General features: G+C 49.5%; 3 protein-coding genes across 7 annotated transcripts in view; 2 read left to right on the top strand and 1 right to left on the bottom strand.

The window, feature by feature from the left end:
- The window catches only part of TSSC4 (tumor suppressing subtransferable candidate 4), a 175,152-nt gene that overhangs the window by 77,327 nt on the left and 77,071 nt on the right, over positions 1-20,754 (top strand). The window lies entirely within an intron of this gene.
- ASCL2 (achaete-scute family bHLH transcription factor 2) lies at positions 5,207-6,719 on the bottom strand. The gene is made up of 2 exons (XM_068193954.1): positions 6,135-6,719; positions 5,207-6,035 (listed from the first exon to the last, which is right to left on the bottom strand). The coding sequence occupies exon 1, from the start codon at positions 6,671-6,673 to the stop codon at positions 6,146-6,148; it is 528 nt and encodes a 175-aa protein (XP_068050055.1). The 5' UTR covers positions 6,674-6,719; the 3' UTR covers positions 5,207-6,035; positions 6,135-6,145.
- Positions 13,182-20,754, top strand: part of TSPAN32 (tetraspanin 32) — a 34,768-nt gene continuing 27,195 nt past the window's right edge. For 3 of the 5 annotated variants that reach the window (XR_011000191.1, XR_011000192.1, XM_068193953.1), the window contains exons 1-3: positions 13,182-14,448; positions 16,467-16,581; positions 17,861-17,958. Coding sequence is in view for 3 of the 5 variants with exons in the window: in XM_068193953.1 (XP_068050054.1) it covers positions 14,383-14,448; positions 16,467-16,581; positions 17,861-17,958 (279 nt within the window). In the remaining 2 variants the exon portion in view is untranslated. The remainder of the gene's footprint in view (positions 14,449-16,466; positions 16,582-17,860; positions 17,959-20,754) is intronic. The other 2 variants (XM_068193951.1, XM_068193952.1) reach the window with 2 other exon arrangements.

The raw sequence follows: 20,754 nt of genomic DNA on the forward strand, positions 1-20,754 counted from the left end.
CTCTTTGTTGGTTTCTCTTCCCTTAAAAAAATAAAGGCAAAACCAAACAACTTAAAAAGCAAGCACAATTTACTGAGTCTGGTGACTGGATAACTGTTGTACTGCAGGCTGTGAGTGCTGGGGCTGAGGCCAGGAGATGAAAGGAGAGAAATGAAGTTTCTCCAGCAGCAAAGTGGATGCTCATCGGTCAAAGCCTGAAGCACTGCCCTGGTCCCTGCAGCCTTACCACAAGTTTCTCTTTTTCTGATGTTTATGCTTCTGCTTTTATTAACATCTACCCATAAACCAAAGCATTTATGGAAGGGGAGGGAAGGGTGTCACAGACCAATACTTGAAATCATTTCTCTGTGCTTCTTGCTCTGATTTAATGTGCTATGCACTCCACTGCTGACCACTTTCTTACACTTGCTTCTCCTTTCCATTTCTATGTTTCTCTACATGACTGTTTATTTCTCCTCTTGTACAACAGCACTGATGGCTTTGTCAGATAACAAATGTGTGTCTAGTCTTGGCTTTTTCCTGCTCACCCTGTGTGAATGCTGGTTTTGGAGCCTACCACCTGGCTGAGGTTTCTCTGAGAATCTCTCTCCTGCCTCACCTGTAGCACAACTGTGATAGGACTTGTGGGCATCACTTCATTTACTCTTTTGCCACTTTGTTATGCCTGGGGACAAAAGAGAGGTGACAGCAGGAGTAAGGGGGCAGGCAGTGACATCTAGAAAATGAGAATTTAGTCATCCTGATCTGAACAATGATCTTTGTCTGATTGTAGGCTCTCAAGAACAGGAGAGACTCTCAATTTAATGTACAGCAGAAATCTCAGTCTCTGATGTTTTTGCAACACTTCCCCAAAGCTAAGGATGCTGATGCTCCCCTTCAATTTTCCGTTCTTGAAGATGGTGACAGCAGAGGTGCAAACCAGCCTCACTTACTGGGAAGGGCCTTTAACCATGCCTCTCTCTTTTTTGTACCAGCTTTACCATTATTCTGAGTAGATCTTTGTTACAGGAAAATAATGGGTGCAAGAAAGTACTCAAATATAATAAAAAGACTGAGAATCTGTAAGTGTAAAACCCCTCCATGTTTTCAGACTCAGCCACAGGAGCATCCACTCACTTCTCCAAAGAGCAAGCCCCAGGGACCGGCTTGAGAAGATCTGCAGTGAGTCCCAGGGCTGCTCTGAAAGCACCTGGCAGAGCTCCTCTGTTCTGTGTGCCAGAGTGTGCACAAAGCTCCAAAGGAGTTGGGTGTCTCCGGAATTCTAAGCCATTTGTTATACTGTCCGATAGCCTCCTTAGGGTGTGACATTAATTTGTGATTACACCTGGTGCTGCTTTCCTGTTGTTAGCCCCATTATTCCCAGGTATGCCTTTGGCTAAGGCTTTGTTGGTGGCAGTTTCTGGGAAGCAAATCGAACCCCCGTTGGCCAATGCCCAAGCTGGGCAAAGCCAGGGCAGCTCTGCCTGCTGTCAGCTGTGCAAGGGGCTGCCTTTCACTCCTAGCTCTTCGCCCTCCCAGGCTCCTGGCCCGCATCCCATCCAGATAAGAAATGCCTGAAAATTGTTGCTGTTAGCCAGCCATTCTGTGACCTGCTTGAAAAGAGTGAAATGACCTCGGGACCAGACTCGGCACACAGCCGTCTGCCCACAAACCGTGGCAGCCGAAAAGCCTTGGTACTCAGACCAAAGGCTGGCAGAAGTATCTTCTTGGCGGCTGCTCCTCACGGATGGGAGGGGAGGCAGCAACAAGCTGATTCGCTGCCTGCTGTCCTAACAAGATCTTTATGAGGTGTTAATGTAAATTGAGTTGTTTTACATTGAAACCCATTTTGGGCGATTTTCTGCACAATGATCTATGGCAAAGAGGGTATTTACTGGTGATATCTTGTGGTGGTAGGAACAGGAGAGAGCCCTTTTGCCTGGACTCTTCTCTCCAAATGATCTCTTTTCTGTGGTGCTGGGCTCTGCTGAAGCCACTCTCCTTGCAAGGAGGACCAGCAATGCCGTTCTGCCATGGGGATGCTGCAGGGCATCCTCCTGCCTGCTTCCTAGGCCTTCCTGTGGTGTAGAAGCCTTCCAGCAGGCTGCACAGGCCCTTCCTTCAAATTATTTTCAGTAGCATGTGGAGAAATTTGGAAGGAGTGTAGCCATGGAACCGAAGCTGAGGTCGCCCATGATGGATAACATCATCATTTAAACACCACCAGGCCATAATGCATGGGACTGTTTTTACCATGTATTGGGCTTTAAGGGCTTTGGGTAACAAGAAAAGCTTCAGTCCGAATAACAAAAAAATGCCAAGGAGGGGACCCTGGTTAAAAACTGAGGGGTTCTTTCTGCCTGGGGATGGGGGCAGCTAATCTTGACACCATCCTGCAACTTGTTTCTGCTTTATTAGCCATGTCTGTGGCCTGTGAAATGCTTCTTGGGAAAATAGGAACCCATTGGTGGATGGAGATGTGAGAGATTTACAGAAGTGTGCTTTGTATTTGCACACTGACAAGAGTGTGCCCCCTGGAGTCCCCAGCCTTTTTTTTTTTTTTCCATTCTCAGAGTTCCTCAGCATATCTTCTTCTGCCTGAATCTGACTAAATTATTTTCCTACAGCCCTGTACTTTAGAGATGGGTTTTTGTCTTGCTGGGAGCTGGGGTTTCCATTTTAGGCACTGAGTTTCTAGTTGTACATCTAAAGAGAAATGATGTTCTCATCAGAGGCATTCCCCATCCTGGCCACAAGCATTTTGTGTAGCAGTTTAGGCAGGCACCCAGGCTTTCTGGAATCCCTCGGGGGAGCTCCTGGTTGATGGCAGCTAACCCAGACACTGAGGGTCCCATCAGCAAGTGTAGCTGGCTCCTCCAAGCAGGGGAAGTACCTGGCTGAGAGACAGGTCTGACAGGTGACTCTCATAGTCAGAGAGCTTTAATCTCCAAGTCTTTGAACTAGCAAGTATTTTGCATAAATGGAGTAGAGTTCTAGGTGTGAGTTTTTAGAGTCAGAAGTCTTCTCAATGAGGTCCAAGCAGTCTTCAGGTGGTGCTGAAGATGCGTGAGCTGGGCTGGCTGAAGGTACCCACTGCAACTGCCACAGAACCCACCTTGCATCCTCCCTAATGCTTCCTTTAAAGGGCACAATGATTCAGTACCCTTCTCTCTGGTGTAGCAGAGCTCTCTTCAGCAGGTCGATCTGAGAATCTGCTAATGACTTGTCACCATGACCATGGTTGGGGAAAGGAGTCCTTCTGTCCATCCTGTGTTTCTAGAACACACATACATCCTTTTTCTTGCACCTTCTTCCCCCTCAACTGTTTGGAAGACTCATGACCACTGTGGTTATTTTTACAATAAAATGGTACCTCCCTGATTTCCCTCCACTCTGACTGAAGCACTGACAGACAGCATTAAGGTAACTTGTGATGCTGACTAAGCTCTTTTCCCCCCCTAATATTAGTATTGCTTAAGTGAAAATTGCTTACAGCTGATTTCTTGCCAATAGAGTTATAGTTGATACTGCTTCCAAGTTGCTGCAATGGTACCTTGGGTGATCAGATGAACATGGTAACAATGCTGGGAGGTACTTGACTGAGAGCCAAATACTGCTTTTGGAAATACTGAAATGATCAGTGCACCTAAGGAAGGAAAACAAACACCCTGCCCAGCAGTAGCAACATGCTTTAAAAAAAATGCATTTTGCAATAATGGGACACTTGTGCTGACCAATGCAACAGTCACAATTTCTAAACTGCTTGGAAAAGATGACATTATGTTGGTTTAGGCTGAGAATAAATATGTGGGAAGCTATATGAGTTTATGTTTGGCTAATTTTTTGGAGGTCATCTGTGAGGATGAAGCCCTTAAACTCTCTCTGGGGAAAGGTACCACGTTATTCCCCCATTCCACCAGCCCTCCCTGCTGCTGCCGAGCACAGCCCAGGTCAGCTCACAGCTCTTGCTCCTACCTGGGGTATTGTTAAAGAGCCACAAAGGGTATAAAACCTTTGCAATACATTTATTAAGCACTTGAGTTCCCTGTGCCTTTCAAAGGGATTGTTTATTAGAGCAACTTTTATTAGGGAATGAACTTGAAGCACAGTTCAACAACTATTGCTCTTGATTGCAGGCTTCTAAATGCTGCTTGGGCTTTGAGCCTTCATTTTCCCATGGCTTGTTTTAGAGGTTTTTTTCCCCTTCTTCAAATGGAATCATGTATGTGGAATACTCTTATAGATCTGGATTACAGAGCATCTGCTGCAATTACTGAATCTGGAATTGCTGAGTGACACTCCTGAAAAATTTTACCTTCCCAGTACTAAGGCAGCAGAGATTATACACAGGGTTCCTGTAAAGTAGGTCAATTTTAATAACCATTTTTGCTTTGTGTTCATTCAGCATATTCTACAAGCCAGCCCATTTTGCTCCATTCAACTCCTAACATTCACTAGAGCTCTCTAAGGAATTAATAGTCTCTGTCATACTTTTTAATGCTATCAGCCCTGTGTTTTATTTCACAGCATTCTTACTGACAGAGTTTTTACCACTGGCTCACCTCCCCTGAATCAGGTCTTCAGCATGAGCCCAAAAGCAATGGACAGAGCTTACAAGTCTGACTATAGTTTCCAAGGAGCAATTCACATTTGCTTGTTGCCTTTAGATAAAGACTCTGTACATGCAGCTGAAGTCAGAGTAGGACAAGTTGGGACACTGTGGTTATGTGTGGTTTTTAAAGGACAACGCTGTTCTCAGAGGTGCTGCTCTGAATAAAGGCACCCCAACCTACCTCCTGAGAGCTGCTGCCAGGACAAACAAACTTCAGATACCCACTTCCTCTTTACCTTCCCATGAGTCTCCCATCATACCAGGCAGGGGCAACACAGCCTCCTGCAGCTGCACTTTCTGCATGTTCAGGACAGGGGTTAGCAGTACCGAACCTGCCTCGTCTCCTACACACATCTGCAGCTCCCCACACATCTTCCCTGCAGGATCTGCTCCAAGTGCTGAATTTATAAAACTTGATTAGGGGAAAAAAAAAAAAAAGTAAGCCTGGAGATTATGCTATGCCACTCCTTATTCCCCCCTTCTGCACATGAAACCTGGTCCAGGGAAAGCTGCCACTCTGCTGTATTGCTCCTTACTCCCCTCTCCCACCCCCTCAGGTCACAGTTAAGTCACCCTGGGTAATTCTGGGAAATACACATATCTTACAGCCCTGAAGCCATTTATAAATAGATTTTTATTTATAAAGTCAATTTACATAAAATATGATACTCTCTTAAAAACTGCATATGTACAACATAAGAAATCCTAGCAAGTGCATACAAAAATGCCTTCAATACATTTTTTTTAAACTTCAGTTTTCAGAGAGGTGGACCTTCACACTAGGCAAACTCGGACACCACGTTAAAACACAACATAACTTTACAGTCTTTTATCAAAGTGTTTGGAGAGAATAATTAAAAAAAAAAAAAAAACAAACCAAAAAAAACCACCTTTGCATCTATAACGTGTATGTTCCCAAAACATTCCAGCTGGTAGTGTTCAAGAAGGAATAGATAGGACCTGCTAAAAATAGAACCATCTCATCCCTTTTTTCTAAGGTTTCTTGTACAAAAATAAGTCTTCATACACCAGTGTCCCTATAGGCAGTTCAAGTTACATATAAAATAGAATCTGACATGATAAAAAATTCCCTCCCCCTCCAGAAACAAGGAAGCATCAAGTGTTTCTAAATTTTTTTTTTTTTTTTTCTTTTCCACCCCTCCAAAGCAACACCAGACAGCAGCGACAGGGGAAAGCAGGTTCACTCGGGCATCCTCTCCGTGGGTCGGCAGCTCCCGGCGGGCAGGCGGAGCCGCTGTCCCCGCGCAAGGAGAAGGACCCCGCAGTCAACTACCCCATTGCACTTTCCACAACCAGAATACGACGGCTGAACCCGGCGAGAAAAGCAGCCAGCGGGGCCACGCCGGGGTGGAGGTCAGTACTTTCGGGGACATCCTGCCCACACCGAGACCGCGGGGGCCGATGTGCTGCGGGCTGAGCGCGGCTGCGGAGAGACGTGAGGAGAGCCACGGTGGGTTTGTGCCCCGCTCCCCCGAGCGCCGGGGGAGGAAGCGGTGCCCCCTCCCCTCCGGCTGCCCCTCACCTCCCGCCGTGTCAGTAGCTCCCCAGCCAGCTGGTGAAGTCCAGCAGCTCCCGCTCCTCGGGGCTGAGCGCCGCGTCGTAGCCGCTCTCCTCGGAGGAGCACGGCGAGCCGGGCGCGGAGGAGGCGAAGGAGGGAGAAGCGGAGGAGTAGCCGCCGCCGCCGCCGCCAACTTCCCCGACGGCCACCCGCCCGCAGCCGTCGGGGAAAGAGGCGACGGCGTCGTGCTCGTCGAGGAGCCGCTGCAGGGCGCGGATGTACTCGACGGCGGAGCGGAGGGTCTCCACCTTGCTCATCTTCTTGCTGGCGGCGCCGTGGGGGACGTGCTGGCGGAGGGCGGCGAAGCCCAGGTTGACGAGCCGCACGCGGTTGCGCTCCCGCTCGTTCCGACGGGCCACGGCGGCCGCCGCCGCCGCCGCCCCGGTGCCCGGCAGGGCGGCGAAGGCCAGGCGGCGCTTGCAGCGCAGCAGCTCGGGGGAGGCGGGCCGCCGGCGGCCGCGGGGTGCAGCGGGGGGCAGCGGCGGCAGAGCCCCGCCGTTCATCGCCGGGCGGCCACGGTGGCGGCGGGCAGAAAAAAAAAAAAAACCAAAAAAAACCCAGAAAAACCAACAAACCAAACCAACAACCAAAACTTTAAAAATAAAAAAAATAATTTTCGAAACTAAATTTAAAGCGGGACAAAGGAGGCGGGGGTGGGCAGCGCGGGGCAGTTCACCCCCATGCTCGTGCTCTCCCGCCGCCGCTCCGCGCCTCTGCGGCGAGTCCCGCTGCCGGCCGGCCCCTTATCAACGCGCCGCCGCCGCCGCCGCCGCCGCCGCTCGCGGGCCCCCGCCGGCCGCACGCGCCGCGCACGCCGCGCCACGCGCGCCCGCCGCCGCCGCGCCCCCGCCCGCGCCCTCCCCCGCGCGCGCCCCCGCCCCCGCGCGCGCCCGGCGCGTGGCGCCGCCGGCAGCCGCCCCCCCCTCCCCTCACACACACACACACACACACACACACACACACACACACACACCCCGCTGCTACCCGCCCCTCAAATCACCGCCCCTGCCCTGGCAGTTTTTAACATTTTCTTTTAATTTAGTTTTTATTATTACTCGGGGGTGGCGCCGCACTCCCGCCCCGCCTCCCCCGCGCTCAGGAGCAGCCGGTCTCCCCGCTGCCCTAGGTGAGGTGGAGGCCCCGGGTCCTGTCCCTTCAGTTGTGCCACCAGCCCGGCCCCTCCCCACGCCGGGCAGCCCGCGGGTGCCGGTGTGCGGAAGGCGGTGGCCCGGCAGCGCGGCTGCTGCCAGGGCTTTCCCTGCGGAGCGGAGAGTGCCCGCACCTGGCTGCCGGTCGGTGCTTGCCTGACAGAGAGAGGGGACACGCCGGGGCTCTGCTCTGGTACACCCACCAAAAATGTATAATAACAAAGAGTTATAGTAATGGCGTGGGTCGTCTTACCAGCGCCGTTATCCACAGACTGGCTTTTTGGGCTTCAATGGGAGTTTCAAGGATAAGGGCATGGAGGCGAGAAGGAAAATGCAAAGCTTTTGTAGCTCAGGCGTTGCAGCCCAGCTTCCCTCTGCCACACCAAGTAATCCTGCTTGGCTCTCCATCAAGCAAGCCTTTCTTCCAGGTCCGGTGGGAAAGCAGCAGGGTAAGGTGCATTCTGATAGTTGGGAGGACAAAGGAGCTTCTCCTGGGAACTCGTGGGAAGAAATAATTTGCATGGTGTTTTGCTAAATAAACAAGATGGATGTAGGGGGAGCTATATGAACCCACTGCCCTGGAGCTGTGTCCACTCTTGGCTTCAGTACACCTGCATGACGTGCTGTCCTCAGGGCTTTGCTCCCACCCAGCCTTTAAAAAAAATTTTAAAAATCCAACGGTGTGAGGCAGTTCAGTTACAGACCTTCACTTTTTGGGGGGCAAACATAACCCAGTGTCAGGAAAATGCTCCAAGGTGGTGTCTTTGGCACCATCTTGGCGGTGGAGATGTCATCACATGGACAGGTGCCAGCAGGGCTCTGCAGCACGATTTGGATATCAAAGGGTCTGTATTCCCCTGGCTGCCCTGAACCACATTGCTGCTGGTGCTAAGGTGTATCTAAGGCAGAAGTGGTAGTTCAAAGAGCTATCCATGATTCCTTGATGTGACACGAAGGGGGCTTTTTTTGTACCTGTGTGGGGTATTTAGGGAACAGCAAGGCTCCATTATGTTGAAAGAGAAATATTTTCCCTGGGGATTGGTCGCAATGGCAGTGGCTTGAAGGGTCCAGCCCCACTGCAGTGTCACAGGCAGCCAAGCTGAAATTCCTGACAGTAAGGATTCTGTGAGCACTTTGATTTTCTGGTAGTCAAGCACACAGGAGCCTTAGCACCCAAATTCAGCAGATCCTGAGACATTCTTGGCCCTGTTGTAGACCTGGGGGCAAAGCAATGAACAGCCTTACAGCTTCTCTGAAGGACTTGACACAAGAGGAGCAGCTCATGGCATGCAGCGCAGGCAGGAGCATTTTTTCCTGGTGGATTCCCAGCAGCTCAGGGGAGCTGCCTGTGCGTTGTTGGGAGTGCCCAGGTTGCTTGCACAGCTCAGGCCATGGCATGCACTTGCCTCCAGCATCTGCAAAACTGCCCTGGCTGGAGCAAGGGGCTTCCCTTGTGCTCGCTGTGAGATGTAGCTTAGTCAGTAGGAGCATTACTTCAGTGGAGTAATACTGATGTTCTTTTATTACCTTGTCTCTAATTTCTGCTGAAAACCTTTCACACAGGAAAGGGGAAGCTGCCCTTGAAACTTTTCAAGAGAAAGCCTTCTGTATTGAAGTGCCACACTCAAGAGTAATAACTGGATTTTTACCATACAAAAATAGCTACAGGGATTTTTTTTTCATTAATAACGCAGTCTCAAGGGAAAGCATGCAGCCTCCAGCACAGAGATTCTACACTCAGCTCAGGGATGAGCTTGACTTGTCCAAATTGGCGTTAGGACCGCTGACGTTTCCAGCCAGATGTGGCCATCGGGACTGGGCCTGAGCACAACATGCAGCAAGTGCTTGCACTTTCCTAGCAGTGCAGCTGGCTTCCCAACAGTCTGCAGGAAGGTAGGTAGGTAGGTGCATCTAGTACTCAGACAAACGCAATCTCCTTTGAAATCTTTTTACAAAGTTAATGACTATGTAAGGATCCAGGAGAATAAGGCATCGTTAAACACTGTCTGTGTTCACAATCAACTTCCTGGTCATAATCTGGGGAGAGAGAGCATCCAGCAATGTGCTACCCATCCCCAGAGACTGGGGAGAAGAAATTCTCCTCTCCTGGAGCAGGTAAGGCAAAAATGGTAACTGCATGGTTGATGTAGACACCTTGCAGCTCCATGTGGCTTCAGCCACAAGCCAGTGTGCTGCAAGGTGGCCAAATGATGCTCAGGGAGAAGGGAAAAGGGCCTCTGGAAAGGACTCGTACACTACATATTAGTTCTTGCACCTGCCAAAGGTGAGAGCAAAGCACTGCCCCTGGCTTGGCACATGTGTCAGCAGGAAGGCTGAAGGTGGGGTGGTGGGTCAGTCCTGGTGCCACCAGTGCATTACAGCCAGCTGACATGAGCTTTTTAGAGTGTTTAACCAAAACTTTCAGGACTTCATTGGAAAGCAATGGAGCTCCAGTTGCAATAAAGCTTGAGAGGATGAATGTGAGAAATAAAGGGTGATGGGCAGTTAAGCAGCCCTGTTCTTGGTAAGCCCGTTTACCAGGCTGGGCTGTGCTCACACTGGTTTTGCCAGGAGCAGGGCTACATGGGGCAGGGCTTGCATTGTGTCTTCAGGTCTATCACCTGCACAGCTGGCTCCTGGGCAGTTATGGTTTGCAATTAGATAGCATGTGAAAACGGAAAAATAATTTAACTTGAGTAGGGCACTTGTGCTTTAGAGCTATGAGTACAGTTCTTTCACTTTCAGTGGAGAAAGAAGTTAATTTGAGTTTATTCTTTGAAGGGAGCTCCCTGTCTTCAGCTTATGCTCTTTTGCAATGTAATCTTTCTCTGGTTTGATGAACTATTTTTAATAACTCTTCTGACATTTTATTTGCTCACCTATAATAATTTCAAATTGCCTGAGAATCACTAGAGGATTTCTGAGATATACTTTGAAAATAATAATAAGTAAAGAAGTGCTTTGGAAATATTATGATTTCTCTCTGGTTTTGTGTCTTCCACAGCAGCCTCCAGCCAGCCTTGTTTCCATTCACAGTGGAGTTGTATAGTGCATCTGAATCTTGGCAAAGCCCAGCACCACTCCCCCCGCTCCCTTCCTCCTCTCTTTGCTTTCTTGAAAAGAGATGGCCCCGGGTTTAAAAGTTGATTTTTAGCTTTGATTGTCTGTATGTGCTATATGAATGCTAAGCAGCCTTTACAATGCATCCTTGTGATGTGCCTGGGAAGGCAGGCGCAGGCTGTGAGGCCTGCCTGGCCTGCCATCATCCCTATGGCTGCGGTGCAGTTTGATATGGACATGTTTTATTTACGAGCGAGCTCTAGGGTGAATCCAGCCGTGTTATGGGTAGGGACCGAATGGGCTGAGCCACTGACTCTTGTAAATCTGACACATGGGGAGCTGCTTTCTGCTATGGAGAGAGGTATTTTCCCCAATGGTGCTGTGGGCTGGAAAGGGAGGAGGCTTCTGAAAGGCAGCAGGAACCTGGCACAGGTGTGTTCCTGCCTGGATGGTGGGTGTAATTTTGGCTTCTGGGTGACATCCTCCTTCTCGCTTCCAGCCCATCCTTTCTCAGGAGCATGAGTAGCAGTGCTCCAAAGCCAAGGGGGAAGTTTCTCTTCCCTGCTGCATTGACAGAGTTCAGGCAGCTAAGGCTGGGGTGTTGCTGTTCCATCACTGGTGGCTGCACTGATGGAGTGATAGCCAGAAAAGTGGATGTCAAGAAAGCATCAGTATGAATTCATCCTCTTCTTCTCCATTTGTGTTTAGTGTCCCAAGTTCACCCCATGCAGCATTAACACATCAAATCCCGCAGCTCTTTCAGAACATCTCTCTGACAGTGTGGGCATTGTTACCCTCCACTTCGGAAGAGGGTTGGGGGTTTATAGCTTTGCAAAAACATATGATCTGGCTTTGTTCCCTTTTTTAAATCAACCTTTCCCTTCTGGATGAGATCGCACATCCCTCTGAGACCCATGCAGCTGGGGATGAGGTTTTTCATAACAGAAATCTGCAAGCTGCCACAAGGCTAGAAAGAGAGCATCTGTGCTCCCTGGGGTATTTTCAGACTCACTACCATCTTTCCATGCTCCAGCTGATAACCAGAGATAAGGTAGGAAGCCACAGGCAGGAGCTGTGGTCACCTGTGTTTTTTGCACCACTTTTGGGAGTGATAAGTTGGGCTCTTGCAAAGGGAATCGATTGATGAAACCTGCCAGGGTGGGCAGGAGGCCGAGTCTTGCTGGTAAAGCCATGCTGCCATCCATGCTGGCTGTGAGGGTGGTTCCCTGGCATGCCACCAACCCTGCCTCTCTTCCCACTGGGATGAGGTTGAGGGGGCACCCTGCTTCTCACCTCTCTGGGTAGAGAGGTAGGTGCATGCCTGCTGAGGCAGGTGTGTGCCAACAACAGGGCACGCAGAGGAAGTTTAATCCCATAGAAAGTGTTGCACAGATTGCCTTGTTGATGGGCACAAATAGGATGAGCACACAGAGTTCTCCCTTCAGCAGTGCCCTTCCATCTACCAAATGTTCCTTCCTTAATCACAGCCCAACATCTTAATATCCCAGCTCTACTGATGCTCCTGCTTTCTTTTGGTTGAGGGAGTAACTTTCCTTTTGGCTTTTTTGAATGTGAGGCAGCAACTCTTTTTGCTCTTGTTATTTTTGTGATGTTAGAAATCCACATATGCTGTGCCACAAACAGGAAACTTTCAAGGCATACCTGTATGGGATAGTGGGTAAGACAGAGGAAAAAGAAACAGCAGAAAATCCTTCCACCCCTGAGCCCAGCAGGCAGAGCAGTTAGTGGAAGGTGGGCACAAAGGCAGGCACCAAGCGCTACAGGTGGGAGAAGCATCAGAAGACATGGTCAAGCTACTCAAGAATAGTAATTTTCAGCCAAAACAGAGGAAGGAGCTGTTTAAACACAGGTGTTTGAAGTTACAGACCTGTTTTCAGAGCTCCTTGAGTCAGTAAAGGTAACCGTTTTTATGGCTGGAGACAAAAGGAGGCAGGACATCTTTTGTGGGAAAACTAGCAGCCCTTGCAAGGCGTGTAGATGACGATTTTGCGACCTCTCAGGTGGACATGAGGTGAGGTGCAGGGCTTCTGCAGGAACTGAGGAGACTTTTATGGAACTGGGGAGGGAAATGCCCTTCAGAAAGCCCATGTCGATAATCTCGCCCTTCGGGAAAGGATTCTGCTGGCCTGTGGGGACCTCTAGTGTGAGACTTGGCTTTGCACAGGTCTCTGCCGTGGCAGATGTTTAGGACTGGGGAAGGAAGTGGGATCCAGGGGGAAACGGAGACCGGCTCCATGGTTTTTTTCCCCTGTCCGCCGCTGTGAAACAGGCTCTGGGTGTGCCCATGGCAGGTGACACGGTGACTGCTGCTCGTGGCTGGGCTGACGTGGCTTGGTGTTACACACAGAGCTGTGCTCATACTTTCTTACAGCCCTTGCAGATTTAACCTGTGACTCCACTGGTGGGCCAGGTCTGTTATTTTTGTACTAGGGATCTTTCCCCTTGAAAATGCAGGTGACAACACCCCTGTCTGTCCTCTAGTACCACAAGAAGTGATGGGTGCCCACAGTTCTGAATTCCGATGCAATGCTAACTCTGACAGTGTCTTATAAGGCATTTTCCCCACCTGGTCTGTTCCCAGGGGTCCTGCTCCTGAATGAGGGTGGCTTGACATCAGCTGCCTCACCAGCCTGTTGTCCTCTCCCCAGTGCCCTCCTGTTCTGCTGTCTATCCATTGGTTTTCCTCAGATGGTCTCTAGCTGGTGGCCAGATGAGGAAGATCTCTGTCTGAACATGCGTCTCCTCCTGGGCATCAGGGTAGGGACCCGTAAGCCATGGGGATACCTGTTTTTGGCACTGGCTGTGGCAGCTCTCACTGGTGTCTCGGGAAGCTGCAATCAAGATGATCTGCTGAAAAGCTTGCAAGAAAGCTAGTGATGTAGTCAGAAAAATCATAATATGCTTTTCCCTGTGCTCATGGCTTTGTGCAGCTTGCTTTCTCTTCTCTTTGCTTTACAAAATGCATCTTCCTTCCTTTTTTCACTCCTCTCCTCCTTCTTCTTTGTCATGTTCCTGTTACTGCAGTTACTGTTGTGGGATAGTTTTACTTTTTTACTCCCTTTGTTTGCCACCTGATGGGAGTGCATTTATTCACCTGTTCTCCACCAGTCTGGTTCCAAAAGTAAGCATAATTAAGGCACTCAGTCATTCAGGCTCACTTTGGCCAGATCTATCTTGAGACTTCTTTGCGATTTACTTTTAAGAAGTATGCATTCAGGAGACAGCTGGTTTTGAAGACCATAAATCACCTGAGTCTTCTGCAGCCGCGGGTCCATGGAGTCTTCAGTGCTAGGAGAGGGGAAAGGAAGAGTTAAAATGTCCACAGACAGTGAGGGTCTCCTGAGCAGGGGGTTATATGTTCATATAAACAGTTTCCTGAATAAAATATTACCAAATGTGCTTTTTTCCATTATCTGCAAATGCAAGTTCTAATAGAGGCTCAGCCAAAGGTTATTGCCATGTGGTGCTTTTACATGGGGAGAGAAGACAGATCTGTTTGGGGGGGTGGTTAATCTCTGCTTTAAACAGTAGGTTATTTTTTTAAATAATGTTTTCCCAGATGTTTTCCCAAAATGTTATTTATATATATTATGTAAAAATGTTATTGACAGTGTTCATTAAGCAAAACTGCATCCCAGTGAAAGTTAAAATTGGGATGTTTTGACACTGACTCTTGACTAAACAGTTTATTTTTTTTTAAAGGAGCTTTGCTCCAAACTCCATGAAATGTTGTTTTTCTGTATGCCTTTCCTTCTTTCCCAGCTGGCTGTGTGGGACCTGACAGCAGCTGACTGAGAGCCTGTGCAGAAGGTGACTGCCCCAAAGAGGATTTAATAATCAGGCAGGAGGAGGTGCATCAGCACGTGGTGGGGACTCCACTTCCTGAGAGGCCCCTCTGTGGCCATGCCTCCCTTTGGTGGAAACCCAGGCTTTATCAAGAGCTGGAGGGACCAACTGCCAGCTCTCTCTGGGGACAAGCTGCCATGGAACTGAGGTGCGGAATGAGGACCACCAAGTGCCAACTGCTGGTGACCAGCCTCTGTGTCATGGTGAGCAGGCAGGTTTGGGGGGATCTCTGCAGAACCGAGGTGAGCTGTTGCCTTTCCCATCCCCACTCCGAGAGGGGATGGTTTTCCCACGTTCTGTTTTTGGCGGGTGGAGGGCAAGCACAGCCAACTGCCTGAGTTATCATTGCACCATGGGCGGTTATCGCTGGCCACCAGCATCCCCCCCCTCCTCTGACAGACTTCTGGTTTCTCAAGGCTGTCACACCACTGCAGCTCTTTCACAACTCAGCAGCTTCCTCCAAGGAGAAAGAAAAGGTTGCTGCTGGCTGAATGGATGGGAGCAAAAAAGGTATTTGCTCCTGTCTCCTTGGAGCAAAAGAGAGAGGATGGAGCTGCTGCAGTCACGCTTGCTGCTGGGAGGGTGGTCGACTGCAGGTGGGATCAGTGAGGATATGAAACCATAAGGCTTTGGTGGAAGTGTGTATGAGAAACATGTGGATCAGCACTGCAGTGAAAGCAATTCCAGGGACTGTTTTTATCAGCTTTTGAAGCAAATTCAAGGAGAGTTTCTGGACATCTGCTGTTAGAGCTGATGGGAAATGGTAGAAACTGGAGAACACTTCTCATGGATGTTTTGGCTTGTATGCTCTTGTTGCCTTTTCACTTCATCAAAACTTGCCAGCATAAAAAAAATAATAATAACAACAGTAATAACAATAATCTGTATTTAGTTCAAAGAGGGTTGGTGGCTTGTTAAGGGTTATTAAAAGGTAATACCCTATTTTGAGCCATAAATGAAGTTTGTAGTTTTTCCAAATTTCAACATTCCAAGACTGCAGTGGCTGTAAGGTGGTTCTCTCTTCCAAATAACAGAATATGCCACTTGGAGGAAATGAAAGGAGGATGGCTACTAAGCATGTTTAGAGGAGACATTAAGGCACAGCTGCTGTGAATGGTTAGAATCACATTCTCGCTGTTGGGAGGATTTTAGACTGGTGTTTCTCAGAAATCTGAGCTAACTGGTGTTGCACTTACTATTTTGCTGGGCGTGGGTCAAGATATGCAGTAATGCCCAGTCTGAATGATCAGAAGGTGCCACAAATTAGGCAAAACAAAATGCTATGGTTTGGATGGATTTAGTCTCTGAGACCATAAGCCCTCAGCAAAAGCTATTAGAAAATGTCACACAGTGGGGATTATGTTGAGATCACATTGTCACATTTGACACAGGTATTGCTGCCTCATATTTCCGTATTATAAAGGCACAAAATGATGAAGCCTTATCTTCAGAGCTAGCAGTAGCCTTACATTTTGTATTTTCCAGGCTCATTGCACTAGATTTGGAGTTCATTTTGCTGCTGGTGCCTTTGTCCCAGCTCTGCCACCAGTCATGCTGAAAGGAGCCCAGCCCTAGAGCCAGGTGCCATCAGAAATGTTCCCTCTCCATCATCTGGAGAGGTATGGATGTGCAAGTAGTTACCCCATGCCTTAAGCATACCGGTGCTCTCAGGGGTGGGACAGAAACAGACAACACCTTGCAGAGACAGAAACCAGCACACACAACTTAGAGTAGTACAGGACTCGGATCTTTGTGCTCTGCCATAGGAAGCAGAGTCAACAGCAGGCAATGAGACTGGTATTGCAAAAAGGAGAGCAGAGAACTTCACTCCTGCTCAAAACCGCTACTGAAGCTGGCAGCCCTCACAGCCACACAGGCACAGTCTGCAGAGTGAGGTGGCACTGCACAGGTGTGCGGCATGAACATCAGTTCTCTCAATTTTCTTTATGTGATGGGAATTTAATCCATAGGCACTGGCCAAGAGACTGTAGGCTGCACAGTGTCACATGCACTCATTATGCAAGAGAGAAAAACAGCTTTAGTATTTTTAAGTGTCTGGGGTTTGTCCTTTTATGTGCATTTTGGGGTACATATGGTGGTATCTGGATGATGAGGCTGTCTGCATTTGCATGGGGCTCAGGAGTACCCAGATACACCTCAAACCTTTGTGCGCACCCAGCTGTTGCCTTGTAAATCCCTTCCTGAAACCCTTCTTTTCCAGCTGCTGGGGCTCTCCATCGCCACACTGAGCACAGTCACCCACTATGGGCTCCGTTTCACCCTCATTAGCAACGTCTCCCTGGACAGCAATGCCTACAAGGTCATCCACCACACAGGTACGTTGTGGTCACGTCCCAGTGAGACCTTTGGTGATACCAGGAGCTGAAAAATTCTTTAAAGCTATGGAAGAAAATTCAGGGGTATCTCAATAGAAGGAAGGGGAGCTGGGTTTTGGAGGATGCATTAGGACTAACACAGTCCCACAGGCACTTTCTTTCCCCATATCAGACCTGCATGCCTATAACCAAAGGATGCTGTGGGTACACGGGGTGCTCAGGTGCTTCTGTGTTTGCACCTGTTCCTCTATTCTCTGACCCCTGTGCTGTGGTAAGAGCTCAGGAGGAGCTCCTCAGTCACTAAAAGTGCACTGGGGCTGGCAGGAGACGGGAAGAATGAGGAGAGGAACTACAGGAGTTGAAGCAGAACATAGAAAATTGGGGCTGGGAGGAGAAATGCATGGCAGTACCTTGAGCTTTTCTGAGGAAATGTGTGTTATTTTCGCTTTCACAAGGGAGAAGTATAAACTGAGTCTCAGGTACAAGGCTAGAGCAAAGATAGCCCAGATACTAAAATGCCCTGCTCACCACTGCCGCACTTGCATCTGCTGCTTCTCCTAAGCTGCACTCTGGGCCTAAATATGCTCATATCCTCTCGAGATCAGGTTCTCAATTTCAGTTTAACAAAGCAGGTGTAAAAACTATGTTAGTCCAAGGCTAAGCTTTATTCCTTCCCTGTTCCTACACACTGGCACTGACTGCAGCCTTGCAGGCTCTCCCACCCCAGCCACCCATCTCCAGCAACACTTCCACTTGCCTTGTTTACAGGCATTACCTCTGTGTGGTTAGGCTAGCAAAGCCCTTTGCAGCGCTGTGGTCCCTGAGCCCTGCTGCAGGGTACTGGCTGTCATCCTGCCTGAGCCAGGAGGAAACCAGAGGGTGAGTGTTGCACCAGATTAGCAATGCCCAGAGTCCTGATAGAGGCTGTGGGACAGCTGCTGTACACCAGCACCCCCCGTTTGGGGGGGATCCTTATCAGAATGCTGAAGTAATTGGCAGCTTCTGGTCTGTTGGGTGGACCAACATTGTTTTAGGCTCCAGCAGGCTTCACTCTGCTGGAGCTGCGAGAACCACTCAGAGGCTTACAGCCTTGCCAGACATTCACAGCAAAGCACACACAGACAAGGGGTATTGAATAAATTACAGAAAAATTTCAGTTCTGCCACCTGGTCATTTGGGAGCAGCTCCCCAAAATGCACTTTTTGGTCCCTCTCTGGGTGAAGCATCAGACTGGGCCTCTGGCATCTGACCATAATGCCCACAACTGTCTTCCTTCCAGCTTTCTACTTTGGGATCTGCCTGAGCATGACCCTGATCCTGGCAGCCCTGCTGAGCTCTGCTGCCACGGTGCGGGAATCGCAGTGCCTCACTGCCATGGTGCGTATCTATACCTGCAGGGAATGGCTGGGAGCGGCTTTTTGTCACCTGGGGCTGGTCCCCTTAATGTGCAGTGCTGGGGTCTGCGTTGCCTTGTGCCCAGGAGAATGCATGCCTGGGGAAGGAGGTCCTGTTGTTCCTTGTGATGCAAGGAGACATTTTTTAAAAAGCATCATCTTGCAGAGCTCTTTGGGCTGAGGATTGCATCATTCTGTGCCTAGTTTCTTTTGCCAAGGTCCTGTGTATGCTGCTTTCAGAGGGAAGGTATTTATCTGCTAAGCAACTATAGTGATGACAATTCCCAGGGTATTTTTTTTCTCTTCAAGTCAACACATGGTTTGTGTGAGGAGACTTTAGCAGTGTGATTTTGAGTCTCACATGCTTCCCCCAAATAGTGACAGCAAAATTAGCCCCTCTTTTTCCCACCTCACTTGAAACATTCATAAAAAGCATGGCAGTAGGCATGGGGGATTTGTGCCAAACCCTGAATTTCAGCCTACAATGAGAGGATGGAGAAGTAGCATAAGAGTTGAAATTCCCCCTTTCTCCTCTCCATCAGCCTGTGTGGGCCTGGACCATGTTGACAGTAGTAAACTGCACTGTGAGATAAGCTCCATTTCAAAACAGAGCCTGCATGTGGGGCTTAACCTGCACAGAGCAGCTTCCAGCCTTGGAGCTGGAGGGATGAGTGGTAAAGTGCTGCTCACTGTTTGTTTTCCCATATGAAGGGCAGGAGTTAACAGGTAGGTTGTTGAGCATGAAATCTTGCTTAACATAAAATAATTGCATTGCTGTCATACACTAACTTTAAAGAGATTTATCTAATCTGTGTAACTGGGGGAAATTATACTGATGGCAGAAATGAGAAGCTGACACCTGAAAATTCAGTGCAAAGCAGCCACTGAAAGTAATGTTTTCACCTTCTCAATACACCATCTTCCTTCCTCTGTTTGAGATGCCCAAAGGGGCTTCAGTTCCCATGAATTAAGCAGAATGTGTAACTCCCCTCTCTTTTGTTAAAGTGTCTTTAATGTGTGCCTGCAATTACCACATCTAAACCAACAGAAGGGTATGTACAGATCAGTGGAGAATGTCGTGGCTGCCTGAAGATAAAGTCAAACTTCTCTATAATGATTATTTGTTGCCTTACTCTCTGGTATAGTTTGGAGCATGCCACTCCATAGAACAGGCTGTTAAAAAGAGCACCAACAAGTACTGAGCGAACTCTAGAGATGCTGACCAAACAGCATTGTCCAAGGGCCACACGGTGCTTCTCTCCCTTCCCATTTTAACATGGATGATCCTTTCCTCCAGCCACCCATTATCTCCCACAGCCCGGCTGGTTTGGGGTATCACAGCCAAGCTTTGCCCGCCAAAGCAAACTCTGGTTGGCAAACCCTCAAACTGGGTATTTGTTTTTGTGGCTCCTAGTGCACCCCGTTGGCTTGTCTTTAGCTTACACAGTTTAAGTCATCTGGGGGATGTGGCCGGCTGCATTTTGGGACCCTGATGGCACGTTTGTAGGAAACTCACGGTATCGCTGCCTTGCGAGGAGCAGAGGAAAGATGCGAGGTGCCTTCCCCGCAGCTGTGGCGACGGGGCTTCATGCCACGCTGCTCTCAGCAGGGATAACGGGATGCCTTAAGCTCGGTTTCCGCCGCCTCCGTGCCGAGCCGTTAGGAGGCGGCGAGAGGGCCGCTGGCAGCCGCGCGGGGCCGCTCCAGCGCCGCGCTCCGCCGCTGGACGGGGCCGCGGGCCCGCCGGCCGCCTGTCCGCTCCCGCTCCCCGCCCGCTCCCGCTCCGAGGATGGCGCGGGACGGGAGCAGCCGCCGTGACCGCTGCGGGGTGGTGGCACGTCCCCGGCCCTCGGGAATTCACGGGAACCCTGGGAGACACTCAAGAGCTGGCCACTAGCAAGGGTATTCTAGGCTCCAAGTCGTTCAAGGAGCTCATCGGCGTCTTAAATCACACAGAGGGTACTTCTCCTATTATAAATCGCCCCCTCCCCTCCCAACCGAATCTTCCACCAAGAGCCAGCTCGCTGCTTGTGTTGCCCCCAGTTCCCACTCCCAAGGCACACATTCAATCTTTGTTCTGCCAGTAAGATGCGAGAGCAGGGAGAGCCAGCCCTGACGGCTGCAGTGAGGTGTAATCGCAGGCAGGAGTGGGGTTTGGCCCTGTGGGGCTCCAAAACTGGTGAGTGCGTTGTCCATCCCTGCTGATCCCTGCTGTGCTGTAGCTCACAGAAGCGATCAGCCCTGATGCTTGGAGCTTTTATCCTCCTTCTGCTAGAGAGAGAATCTGCAAGAGAGAGAATCTTTCATCTTCTCTCACTATTGATTTTAAAGGACTTTTCCTCCCTGCATAGAATGTGTCTTATTTAGAAGACCATTTAATTCGCTCTTTAATCAAATAGAGAAGACACCAGACTATTTGCCTGACATCTGTGGCTGTCCAGGAAACTGAGCCATGCTTGGGGGATGTCTGCATCAATGTGGCTGGTCCACCACAATGCCACTTGGTAAACCAGCCAACCTGGGGAAAAGCTGAAAAGGGTGCAGATTGGGTTTACAGGAGTTTTTTTTGTCTGTTTGGGTTATATATCATCATGCTGCCTGGCTATCTGGAGGTTTGTGTACCTACAGAGGAGGAGTCTCTAGTCTTTGCAGGCCTTACTGGTGCTGTTCTAATAACAGTGGTTAGAAACCAGGACAGGTCAAACTGGTTTAAGCACACAGGTCTCAGGAGACTGTCTTCTAGCTGCATTAGCAGCATCATGAGACCAGATGCTACTGT

Source organism: Anomalospiza imberbis, chromosome 6, assembly GCF_031753505.1.
Source record: "Anomalospiza imberbis isolate Cuckoo-Finch-1a 21T00152 chromosome 6, ASM3175350v1, whole genome shotgun sequence".
NCBI lineage: Eukaryota > Metazoa > Chordata > Aves > Passeriformes > Viduidae > Anomalospiza > Anomalospiza imberbis.

Bases quoted from the DNA above. Each gene is read 5' to 3' on its own strand.
- ASCL2 (XM_068193954.1), bottom strand. From the start codon at position 6,673: ATGAACGGCGGGGCTCTGCCGCCGCTGCCCCCCGCTGCACCCCGCGGC.